At 51.9% G+C, this 12,919-nt stretch overlaps 1 protein-coding gene across 1 annotated transcript; it reads left to right on the forward strand.

Annotated features, from left to right (window-relative positions):
* The first annotated feature begins 2,022 nt into the window (after positions 1-2,022).
* Positions 2,023-11,501, forward strand: HEMK1 (HemK methyltransferase family member 1). Its single transcript, XM_007952014.2, has 9 exons — positions 2,023-2,250; positions 2,571-2,662; positions 2,947-3,040; positions 8,001-8,135; positions 8,445-8,509; positions 8,780-8,829; positions 10,241-10,349; positions 11,114-11,209; positions 11,384-11,501. The coding sequence occupies exons 1-9, from the start codon at positions 2,023-2,025 to the stop codon at positions 11,499-11,501; spliced, it is 987 nt and encodes a 328-aa protein (XP_007950205.2).
* Positions 11,502-12,919: the final 1,418 nt, after the last annotated feature.

A 12,919-nucleotide genomic window follows, 5' to 3' on the forward strand; every position in this document is an offset into this window, starting at 1 on the left:
CTGAGCCCAGGGAGCTGTGTGTTTAATAAGTGCTCTCCTTCCCAGTAGATTTTGGTGAGGAGGTCACTGTCTTGCGCGTCGGGGTTCGAGCTCCCAGCTCCAAGCCCTAAACAGTCTGACCCAAGGCCAATCAGCGTTCGCGTTCGGAGCGAAAGTAACTGGATTGGCCCCGGCATCCAGTCGCCACCGGTCCCTGAAGAGCTCTGGCCGGCTCCCTGACACTGGGTACCACCCCCAGCACTAGGCCCCGCCCAGGAGCCTCTTTACGGGGCCCATGGGATATGCTAGGCCACACCCCTAGACGTCGGGCCCAGACCCTGGACCCTTGCCTCGCTTGTGACACACCCCAGTTCGCTGCCAGCTTTTGGGTTCCGCCCACACTCCGCTCAGTCCCCGCCCTTTAACGCCAGCTCCCAAGAGTCACTGGGCTGAAGTTATTCCGGTCGTAACTTTAAGAAAGCGCTGCAGATCCTGGTTGCGAGGACCAATCACACATCCACACCAGTTCCGACCCGTGGACTTGTGGACATATTGGATATGGCGTTCACAGCCTTCTCCACAGCTCTCTGTGGGATCTCCCTGGTGGAACCTGGCGGCGCTAGGAACCCTGGAGCAGTGGCAGTGGGGTCCACCCGAGTCCTTTCTCAGATGCGCCGACCCCGGAAACGGGCGTCCGAGGGAGCGCACGGCGGGACACGCACGTCCGAGGGCCGGACCCAGGGCAGTTTCTCCACACCGGAGGGCGGGTGGGGCAGCACATTGGGCAGGTACGGACTAGAAACCCGGATTGGCGTGGGTGCACCCAGACTTCAGTGACTGGACTGGCCCCATCTGCCGTAGTGTAAGATGAAAAGAAACCGGCGCGAGTAAGAGGCCGCCCCTTCTGGGTCACTAACGGTGCCAGGCGGAGCTGAAAGGGAGGCTGCGCCTTCTGACTTCAAGGCTCGGCTTCTCCCAGGGCAGAGCTGTCTCTGGAGTCTTGGACCCAGATTCCTGTCCTGCCTGGGACAACTCCCAGCTCGATGACCAGTTCCTAGCTGGCTTGCACCCTTGGAGCCTCTGTTCCCTCCCTGAAATGGTGTAGCTTGTCTCTGTAGATCGGGCACTCAGCGAGGGCTCAATAAATGCTTGTTTAGATCTTGGTCTGCCTGGAAGGAAAGGGGTAACTGATTTCAAAGTATATTTTTAGTTAGGCTTGCTTATGACTATTTATAAAATTTGTAAAATTAACAAAAATTACAAGTTTTTGGCTGGCAATTTATGATGATAGCTGGGATTATGGGTTAAATTGGGGGTCAAGTTTCAACGTACAATGACTGTACCTGCAAAATGTCAGAAGCAAAGCTCCCCAACAGAGGCACTCACCTCTTTGTAATATTAGTTAAGAGCTTGTAACATTGAACACCTGCTTTGTACTGAGCTCCCAGCTAGGCCCTTCAAATTCACTGGCTAATGCACTGCTCATCATGGGGTTGGTGTCATTCTCACCATTTTACTGATGAGCAAATTGAAACTCAGAAATAACAACTTGTCCAAGCCCACATATGCAGGGTCAGACACAGATCCATCTGATTCCAAAACCCATGTCCAAACCCACACCAGTCCCATTTATTAGCAGCAACGGAGCTATGGGTTCATCTGCCTTGACTCCAAACATGAAAAAAACATAACTGTTTAAGAGAAGAAGAATCAGGTAGATGAGTGAAGGTCTAAAATGGAGTCAAGGAAGTTATGGTGCAAGAGCATACCTCCTTTTGGGTAGTGGGTGGAAAGCAAGTCCTGGTCCTGTGTGGTGTCGGGGTGGGAGTCACTCAAAGCTCAGCTACTCTCTTGCCCCCCCCCCCCAGTCCAGGGTAGCAGCCATATCTGAGGACCACAGTCACTTTGGGAAGCTGAAGCCTGTGATCTCCCTGTCTCCACCTGTTTGGGGCTAGTGACTACCTTCAGAGCCTACCTCCACAATTGACGTGACAAGAAAGACTTGGAGACCTGGAAACGCTTACGAGAGCCTTTCCCTGAGACATGAAGCGTTGGGGCCGAATGCTGTGGGCCCTCTTGTCTGGTCCAGGAAGGAAAGGAGGCACCCAGGGCTGGGCCTTCAGCTCATGGCCACCCCATTCACCTCTGGCTGGGCTGGTGAGTGCCACAGAGCTGGTCAGCCACTGGACAGCAGTCTTTGAAGAGAGAGGCATCCCTGAGGCCCGGGAATCCAGTGAGTACATCGTGGCTCATGTCCTTGGAGCCAAAACAGTTAAGTGCAGTGGTATCAGCAGGGTGGGAAGGGTAGGGAAAGGGAGGACCCTGGGGAAGAGACATCCAGGCTTTTCAGCCCCACTGAGATGGGCTCACCAGCTGCCATCACCTGCACAACCCTCGGCTTAGCTGAGACTGATGGGATTTTTCTGAAGGAAAGTCTTAGGCAGATATTTATTCATTCACCCAACAAACTATGACAGGACCTGGGCACTAGGGGTTCAAGGATGATCAAAGTGGCCAGAACTGGGCCTCAGGCATGGTCCACATAAGAAACCCAGTTGGGATCCCCAGGCTCACATCCTCTGTTGGGTCAGTTTCAGAGCCTGAGGCCAGCACTTCGGATCCAGCCCCTGACCCCTCAGCAGGTACAATGCATCCAGGAGCTGAGTAGCTACAGATTGCAGAGGTGAGCACCTGTGGGCCAAGACTTGGGGCTCTTTGTGGGGAGCAGGGTTCCTGCAACCCTATCAAGTCCATGTTCCAGGGGAGAAAAGTATCCAAAGACTGGTGAGGTGTCAGGGTGAAGGAATGGCAAAAAGGGGCCAGGGCAGTGAATGAGAATGGAGGGAATGAGAAAAGGCGTTGGCTAGGAGTCCAGGGCACAGGAGACAAGTTTAGCCACTAGAAGGATCCCTCAACCCAAGCATGATTTTGCCCATCCTGGCTCTGTCGCTGCCTACGCCCCTGCAGGATGCCGGTGCAGTACATCCTCGGAGAGTGGGACTTCCAGGGTCTCAGTCTGAAGATGGCACCCCCAGTATTCATCCCTCGGCCAGAGACAGAGGTGAGTGCTGCCAAGGGCAGGGCAAGATGAAGAGTGTGAGGTTGAGGATACTTGTCTTTCTCTAGACTTCCTCCAGAGGCCACTGGGGCTCCATGACTGGGACAGTACCCTTCCTTATTTCTCACCAGCTCCCTTGACTGTCTTCACATCCTGATCCTGCCCAGGGTGCTCCAGCTATTGCTGCTACTGAGTCTTCAGCCTGTTTCTGCCGCTTTCCTGAGAGTTGTCCTTTCACAGGGTCCAGAAGGGTCACAAGGCCCACCAGGCCTCTTCTCAGTATGTATGGTAAAGTGGAGAAGGTTCTAGCTGGATACTTGGAGGTCCAGTCTCAGCTTACCTTGGGCAAGCCACTGCCACTTCTGAGCCCAGATGATGAGAAGAGTCTGTAGACCAGAGAATATGACTCAGTGGTTCTCATAGATCCATAGGCAACTACCTGTATTTGCCCCCCAAATTTATTAGGACTGGGGTATGTGGCCTGGCATGTTCTCCTTGGGTGAGGCCCCTGGTCCTGGGAGGGATGCTTTCTGTGGCTTTTCTAGGGTTTCCCCCCCACACTTTGGAGGTGACAACTGGGAACAAGAGAGAGCAGACCATGTGGAGCTGATGAGGGAGGCTGGGCAGGTTGTGAGAAGGGGTTTTTCTGGAAAGGTACCCAGCCTCATAAGCATTCCTAGGAAAGTTCAAACAGCAACAAAGACTAGTACAATGAACTCCCATGTGCACGTAAGATAGCTTCAAAAACTATCAATTAATGGCTAATCTTACTGTTTTTTTCAGTATATTATTACTTTAAAATCGCTTCACCCATATCACATTTATCTCTTAATTATCCATCTATTTTCCCTACTTTCCCCTCCTCTCCCATCCTTGGTAAACAGCAAAGAAAATTTCCTTCCCTATGTAAACCTTTTCTTGACTTTTTATGGTAATAGACTCATACAATATTTGCCCTTCTATGACTGACTTGGGAGCTCTGGTGGCGTAGTGCCTAAGGCATTTGACTTCTGACCAGAAATCTGGCGATTCAAACCCACCAGCCACTCCTCGGAAGGAAGGTTGGGCAATCTACTTCCATAGTGATACCTCCTCAGAAACCCAAGGAGGGGTCGCTATGAGTTGTATCCAACTTGACAGCAGTGTTTGGTTGGTTGGTTGGTTATGACTGACTGATTTCACTCAGCATAATGTCCTCCAAGTTCATCCATGTTATGAGGTGATTCACAGATTCTTCATTATTCTTTAATGTTGCATAGTATTCCATTGTGTGTATATACCCTGGTTTGGTTATCCATTCATTTGTTGATGGGTACTTAGGTTGTTTCCATCTCTTTCCTGTTGTGAATAGTGATGCGATAAACATGGGTATGCGGGTATCTATTCATGTCCCAGGTCTCCCCTCTTTAGAATATATTCCTAATAATAAGATTGCTTGATCAGATGGTATTTCTAATTTCAACCTTTTAAGGAAACACCAGACCATTTTCCACAGTGGTTGTACCATTTTACAGTTCCATCACCAGTGTATGAGAGTTCCAGTCTCCACACTTTTGCAAGCATTTGTTAGTTTCTGCCTTGTTAAACTTTGCTATTATTGCTGGGGTGCGATGATAGCTCATTGTTGTCTTGATTTGCATCTCTACGATGGCTAATGATCGCCAGCATTTTTTCATGTGTTTGTTGGCTGCCTGAATATCTTCTTTGTTGAAGTTCTATTAGTGTCCTTTGCCCATTTTTGAATTGGATTATTTGTCGTTTTGATGTTGAGGTGTTGAAGTTTTCTGTAAATTTTATAGATAAGTCCCTTGTCAGATATGTTGTTGCTAAATATTTTCCCCCAATCTGTAGGTTCCCTTTTTACTCTTTTGGAGAAGTCTTTTGATGCACATAAGAATTTAATTTTTAGAAGGTCCCAGTCATCTAGTTTCTCTTCTGCTGTTTGTGCATTTTGGGTTATGCTTGACAGTCTATTTATGCCATAAATGAGAGCCCTTAAATTTGCCCCTATTTTATCTTTGATGAACTTTATAGTTTTGGGTTTTATGTTTAGGTCTTTAAGGGAGGAAAGATTCTTGCCTCAATGCCCAATGCCAGGGTAGGGGTGGTAGGAACTCTGAGACCTTGCTGAAGTCGCTGGGAGGCCAGGTGGGGCAACATGAGGGTAGCACCCAGGTTCCCAGATTGAGCCCCACACCTCACATGGGGCTGCCCCCTCTGGGATTAGCATAAACTGGAATGGGATCCAGAGTTGGATGTGACCTGCCACCTTCAGGCTTTTGGTAGACCTGAATGTATAACCTCTGACAGAAGGCAGCCAAGGATCAGGGCACGGGAGGGTGGCCACTGTGGTGACCTCTGAGTCCTCACAGAGCTCACCTGCACCAGCCATGTATCCTGGGGTTTTGAGTGTTGAGTGTGGACTTCTGGCTCCCATGTGGCCTGCCCCTTTCCTGAGTGAGTCTGGGCGGGCAGAACAACCCTGCAGCAGGGGAGAGGGCTGTGGTTGGGAGGCCCAGGCCTCGCCTCACTGTACTGACATTTCTGAGAACTTGCCAGGTTTGCATCAATGTAAACCCACATTGAAGGGTGCCTTACCAAGAACTCAAGAGGACGTGGCCTGTGGCAGGGAGTGGGGAGAGTGGGTGCAGGGGAAGGATCATGTTTCTGATGATGGGTGCAAAAGTCTGAAGTGCAAAACTGCAAGTGGCAAGAGGGCTAGGTGAGTTGGGTTTTTCCTAGGGGTGGGAAGATGATCGACTTCCTGGCTTGATGAGGTGAGGGTCCGTGGGTGCCTTGTCTGTGATTTGTAGGTAGTGCCACCTTTCTGGGGCTGTCACACCAGGGTTACCATCCTATTGGAGGGTGCTTATAGCATGCAGGTCCTGCTGAGGCCTTGGGGCAAACTCTTGAAGGGAAGTGGAGTCCATGTTAGGGTGGTGATTTCAGGCAGAGCTCACAGCTGCCTATTCCCTGTCTTCTTTCCACGTGTCCCTTCCCCCACTCATGTTCACCTCTACAAGGTACCCTGGGCCTGTAACCAGGTCAGCCCTCAGTTTCCTCCAAAAGAGCCACCAGCTTCAGGCCTGAGGGAGGATCTTCAATGGATGGGTGGTCTCCACCCCCACCTCCCAGATTGACCACCTGCCTGCATGATCCTCCCATGGTCTAGCATGTGCGGGAGAGGCAGGGGACTGCTGGTGTGCCTGGGATCCAATCTCTCAGCCTCATACCCAGCCTGGGCTGGCCATCCAAATCTGTAGTTTGTCTATCTGAGGTCAGGGGTGTCTCTATGAGGTGGCTACCCAATGTGGCTGGTTGAGGGGTCTATATCCAGCCAGGGTAGGTCTGTCTGTGGCTGAGAAACCAAGAGATGCTCATACCCCTGACAAGTGCCGGCCACCCTGCTGGCCTCTCCGCATGTGGCCTTACCACTGAGACCGCAGTGACTGGCTACAGCCTAGACTGGTTGTCTCTGCCAGTCCCAACCCTGCTTGTGCTGTTTGCTGAGGGCCTAGCGGTCTCTAGCAGTGTCCAGAACAGGGCCAATGGGAGGGGCTGAGTGAGGCAGCCTCTCTTGTACTTGCAGGCAGTAGTTGATTTGATATGGAAGGGGCTTGGCACAGGGAGGGTTGGACCTGCTGGCCAAGTTTTGCTGCCCTGGACTTGCTACCCTTGGGATAGATAAGCTTTGCTCCTAGGGTTGGGGGACCCCAAAGAATGAGATGTTTTTTGGGACTTAGCACATTTGGAAAATGGGTCTGAGTGATCTGGGGACCTTTGCTTGACTGGGACCTGGCTGGTGGCATTGGAGTTTTGAGGGGACCTGGCAGTTTGAGGCTCACAGGGTACCTTCTTAGGGCTACTCAGAACTTGCTCAGCACTTGTGAAGTAGCCAGAGGCCCCTCTGTGGGCCAAGCCCTGGCTGTGTGGAACATACTGTGATGGGTTAGACTCCAGGCCTTCCCATCATGGAGTCTTCAGTTTGGCAGGAGAGGTGAACCTCAATCTAGATCTTAGATTCAGGGTGGGGAAAGCTGTGGTAGAGGAAGCCTGGTGGGAGATTCAAGGAAGGCTTTCTGGAAAACCCTTTTTTCAGATGACTGAAACACCCACTTGCTGAACCCTGCCCCCCAGGTTCATGATTTAATCTTGTATCTGAGCAGGGATCCCAGGAGCCTCTTGATGAGTGTGGGGAATGGTGAGCATCCTGCCACATCCATGAGGATGTTTTTGAGAACGGGCTGAACTGCCCTTTCCCTGCTCCATGCCTGACCACTCAGGTCCCCACTCCACTGCTGGTTGGAAACATTGCTGTAGTGTCAGCCATTGGGGTGCAGCAGTCATCTCCCCTATGCTCCCCATCCTAAGTTAGCTTCCATGCAAAGCCCTGCAGGCTCAGATGGGCAGAGAGACTTGAAACCCTCTTGTTTCCATAGTGCTCAGGAGCTTCCTGACCTCACCCTGGGGCCCCTCCTCTCCCAAGCTTGATTCCTGGCCACCTTGAGCTGCAGGCAGGGCCTTGACCCCTGGGCTTCAGTTTCCTCATGGTTAATATAAGGCAAGCTCTGGAAGCAGGGCCTGATGCAGAGGGAGAGTCCGGGAGTCGTCTGTTGTGGTCATCATTGCTACGAGTGTGAAATGAGAGCGTGATTGTAAAGGGCTTTGCTGGCGTTTACTGAACACTTGCAATGTTTCGGGCATGGAATCAGTACTTCATGAATGTGGTTCACTTTAGTCTCTGCCACACCTGATGAGGTGAGTTATTCTCAACTGTCCTCAGGTTTACAGATGAGGAAGCTGAGGCATGGAGAGGCAGGGTGATCTGCCCATGGGCCCCACTCTGGCTTTGGCGCCTCCCCCTTTCCACATACCACAGGGCTAACTGTATTTGGGTCTCTATGGCAAGACCTCCAGGGGCCAGGTTAGCACCAACTCTGATCTAGATCACTCTGGCCTGCAGGAGCTGGTTGACTGGGTGCTGGAGGAGGTGGCCCAGAGGCCCTGTGCAGCAGACACCCAAGGCAGCCCCCTCATCCTGGAGGTAGGCTGCGGATCGGGAGCCATAGCCCTCAGCCTGCTGAGCCAGCTCCCCCAGGTGAGCCCCTTCTGCATCCCTATAACCCACCCTGAGGAGACTGAGACCAGTACTCACGTCCCTCCCACCCTTCTACCAGGAGCACCTGAAGGGAATGGGCCAGAGAAGGGATGACAGGGCTACCCCAGCTTGCCATCATCACAGCCTCTACTCCTATCTCTGTCAGGCCAAACCCTGGATACAGAATAGGAAGAGCTACTGGACATTTCCCTTCTCTCCTGGTAGTGGGTGGGGGAAGGACTGTGCTGTACAAGCCTGGCCTCCCCGGGCATCTTGTAGACCACATACCTTTCTTTCTTCTTGTGGCAGAGCCGAGTAATTGCTGTGGATAAGGGGGAGGCTGCCATCTGCCTGACCCACGAGAATGCTCAGAGGTAGGAGGGCTGGAGGCCAGAGGGCCAGGGCAGGGGGGATCAAACTTTGAGGCCTGATCTCGACTCCTATCCTGGTGCCAAACCTGTGGACATCTAATTTCTATTCCTGAAAAAGGGTGAGGGGATTGGGGGCGGGACTCCCACAGGGTTATGAGGGGGTGGTGGGCATCCTGGGTATCCTGGTGGTCTGAGAAGGAGCCACTGTCCCTCCGGGCAAGATGAGGGGCCCGTTCCCCAAGCTCATGCCAACCTCTCTCCTCATTTTTCCAGGCTTCAGTTGCAGGACAGGATTCGGATTGTCCCCCTTGATGTGACTTTAGGTACCCTCTTCACCCATCTTCCCTGGGGGAGGGATCCTGGATACAGGTGCTGTTCCTTGATAAGAATGGATAAGTAACTGTTACCATATGTGTCTCCTAGGCTGAGTTGACCTGTGAGAGGATCAGCTACAGGATCTTTCTTACCTTCTGATTCCCCTGTAACTGAGTTTAACTAGAGCTTGCTTGTTGGTAAGAGAAAAATAGAAGCTCAAGAAAGAAGCCTTCAGGACCAAAATACTTGCCCTGTAGACACTCTAGTCCATATTGCCTATAAGGCCACTGGGACCACAGAGTCCATAGTCAGAAGGTCCTTCCTAGAGGTGGCACTTGAGCTGAGTCTAGGTTATTGAGCAGGAAGAGGAAAGAGCAAGCATATTATAGATGAAAGGGTGTCATGACAGGTCATGTGTGCTTCCAGCCAGGCTGCCAGCTGGGGATCCTGGGCAATAATCTGCAAGGGTAGCTTATCCAGTCCAGAGACAGGACCAAGACAACATGGCTGCAGGGAGAGGCTACCCAAGGGGCAAGGTGACAGGCGGACAACCACCTCTTCTTCTTTTTTTTTTTTTTATTAGGATTTGGGTGAAGATTTACAGAGTAAATTCACTTTTCATACAGCAGTTCACATATACTTTGTCTTATATCACTGACCAAAATTTACAATGCAGCAGCTCCCCTCCCACTTCCTCCCCATAGTTACCTCCTCCCAGTGTCCATCCCTTCATACTCTTCTGCACCCTGAGCTATCTCCCTGTGCATAAGCAGCCCTTCCTTCTCCCATGATTGTTCTCTCCAGGGCGTGTGTCTACTTGAGGTAAATGTTTAACTCACATGCCTGTACTTTGTTTGGCTGGAAACCACAGTTGTGGGTTCAATTCCAGACCTGAAGGGCAGCTAGGGGCCATAGTCTCAGTGGTTACACCAGGCTCTATTGGACCAGCAAACCTGGTCCCCACCTTCTTCTTTTTTTTTTTTTTTGCCTCCAAATGATTTTGAGTTTTGTACCACATTGTTCTCCCTCTTTATGCAGGATCTCCTACATCCCTTCCAAGTGGATGGCAGTGGTAGCTGGGCACCATCTAGTTCTTCTGGTCTCATAGTTATATAGGTTGCAGATCGGATGGTGTACCAGTCGCTAGGACTGATTGTTTCCATTAATTTTGGTTTTCTTCTTTCTTCTTGACGAGTAGAGACCCGTTGTTGCATCTAGATGGCAGCTTCCTAGCTTTTAAGGTCCCAGTCGCTACTCGCCAAAGTAGTAGGTGGAACAATGTTTTGTATAGTATGTTATGCCAATTGAGCTTGATGTCCCCTGCGACTATGGTCCCAAGCCTGCAGGATCAACTACTCCAACCACCTCTTCTTTCCCAGTGGGCCATTCCCTTATGTGCGTCTTCTTCCCTGACCACAGAGAGAAGCTGGGAACACCTTTCGCCCTGGGGCCCCGTGGACTTGGTGGTCAGCAACCCTCCTTATGTCTTCCACCAGGATATGGAGCAGCTGGCTCCCGAGATCTGCAGGTGCTTGTGGGGAAGGGGAGGCCAGGCCTGAGAAGGCCTAGTGGGAGGGGTAGGGGGTGAGGGCCAAAGTGGGCAGTGGTGTGGAAAAGGGTACACTCTAAAGCCTGCAGACCTACCGGGTTCAGCTTATGCCTTCTCACTTAAGACCACTGAATGGCCACTGAACTTCTCTGAGCCTCATTTTCCCACCTGTGAAAGGGGAATAGCAGAGCCTTGCATGGCCACAGTAAGGGCTTAGTGATGACTAAAGTATGGGGCGCAGTGCAGAGCTCATAGTAGGTGCTCAGGAGATGGATGCTGTCATTGTCAGTCTCCGGGTGCCTCCATATACACAGAGAGCATTGTTGTACAGAAGACTGAGGCCTAGAAAGGCAAGGCATCTTATCCAAGATATCATGGTGGTTTAGCAAGAAAGCTGGGACTGAAACCCTATTTCAGGCCTTGTACTGTGCCATCCTGCTCCCAAACAGGAACTGAGAACCGGGGGAGCCCAGGAGCACTTGGGTAGGGTAGGGATAATGTATGTGTGAGGCATTCCTGCCCCATGGCTGTCCATAAATGGATTCACTGAGCATGTGGGGATGTCCCCTGCAGGAGGTAGGGGGATAGGAGCTGCTATACACCTAGGGCAAACTCTTCTGGGTCCTTATACTTGCCTCTCAGCCCAGAGTGAGTTCCACAGGGCCAAGTTCATGTTCCTTCATACTTTTCACATACACCCCTCCCCTCCCCAAGGATCTCACCTACCACTGTCTTTACTTCAGCTACGAAGACCCAATGGCCCTGGATGGTGGGAAGGAGGGCATGGACATCATTTTCCACATCCTGGCCCTGGCACCCCAGCTACTGAAAGACTTTGGGTACTGGTAAAGTGGGTCTCCTGGGTCTGTCCCTAGCAGCCTCCTTCCCTCCCAGTGTGTACTGGGCAAGTCTTGGCAGTCCTTCTGCCCCCAGCCCTCCCAGCCCAGGCATCCCAGGAGTGTAGGTCTTGGCCCTGCCTAGTTGAGCTGACTCAGCTTCTCTCACCCACATAGAAGCATCTTCTTGGAAGTGGACCCAAGGCACCCAGGGCTTGTTGGGAGCTGGCTCCGGAGCCGGCCTGACCTGCACCTCAATCTCAGGGCTGTACGCGGGGACTTCTGTGGGAGGTAGGGTTCTGCCTACTCCCCACAGTTCCCAGGCCAGCCACACGTGCACTACCCCCAGTGGCTGGAGCCAGAACACAGCTCCACTCTGAGGAGAATGTGCTGTGCCTACTCCCTACTCATTCCCAGAGGCCCAGGCTGTAACAGGTCCTCATCCCTGCCTCCTCAGGCTCAGATTTCTCCATATCCAGAAGTCTGGACCCCAGTGTGGCTGCCCTATGGACACCTGGCCAGGGCTCCAGCCTGCCTGAGTACCTGGATAACCTTTCATTCTAGCATGCTGCCAGAAAGAGGTAGATGATGCCTTCCAGTATCCCAGGTGCTCCCAGTGTTTCCTGTGGCTCTGCAATTCCCTATGCGCTGTATTTCTGGGGGTAGAAGCCAGGGTGGGTGTGTCCTTCCTGGGGTGGTAAAGAACAGGGTCATCAACAGCTCAATTCAGAATCTGGGTTGACTTGGGTTCCCAGTCTGGCTCTATCATATCATTGTAGCTGAGAGCAGGTGGCTCGATGTCTCTGCTGGTGGAACGAGGGTAGCCCCAGTCCCATCCTTCCAGATATTGGAGATATGGCCAATAAAGACCAATAAATAATGATCTTATATTTTTGTTACTATGATATGTGAGTTCCCTCCTGCTCCAACAAGGAGCAGTGTGGAGGGAGGCATGTGGGTGCTCGCTTCTGGTCCTGGAGGCCTTGGGACTTGGCACTGAGCAGCTCATTCCCAAGGGTGACTTAGTTCTCCACTGTCCTGGATGTACCCTCACATACCCAGCTGACTGGACCTGGGCTCAGAGCACAGAAACCTCACCTGAACTTCAGCGCACAGATGGCTGTCTGGATGAGACTGAGAGTCCTTGCCGCATAGTTCAGAAGTCACGTATCCACAGTGATTTAACTGAGGGCTTGAACAGTGAGGAGTGAGTAGGACTTTTTATTAAGTTTTTATTCCCAAGGCTTCTAGCTAAAAACATTCCTTCCAAACTGACCTTGAGGTTTTAAGTAACCCATCTGTTTCTGGTTGGGGCTGGGGAGAAAGAAGCCAAGACAGACTAGATTTCTCATCCCTACTCTGTGCAGACTCATGGCTGCCAGGAGGCCCAAAGGCCCAGCCCTCCTGTCCACAGAGATAGGAAGCCTGTAGGTTGGCAGGGGCCAGTGTGAGCCTACATTAGGGTGGGTGCTAAGGGGCATGGCAGAGCAAACTAGCTCATCCTGCCTAACCCCTGCCTTGGCATTTTCAAGGGCCTGACCTGGTGGTGTGGTAGCTGGAGGCAGTATACTCTGGTGGGCATTATTCTCTGCTGCAGCCAGGAGACCAGAGTCCTAGGGCTATGTCTTGCAGTAGGACCTCATATAGCAGTTTCCCTATGGCTCTCTGGCTCCAAGGCCATTATGATGTGGCAGACTCAGTTTACTCTGTCAG

The sequence above is a fragment of the Orycteropus afer genome, unplaced genomic scaffold, assembly GCF_000298275.1.
Source record: "Orycteropus afer afer isolate SDZICR_OR568_19922 unplaced genomic scaffold, OryAfe1.0 scaffold00323, whole genome shotgun sequence".
Taxonomy (NCBI): Eukaryota; Metazoa; Chordata; class Mammalia; order Tubulidentata; family Orycteropodidae; genus Orycteropus; species Orycteropus afer.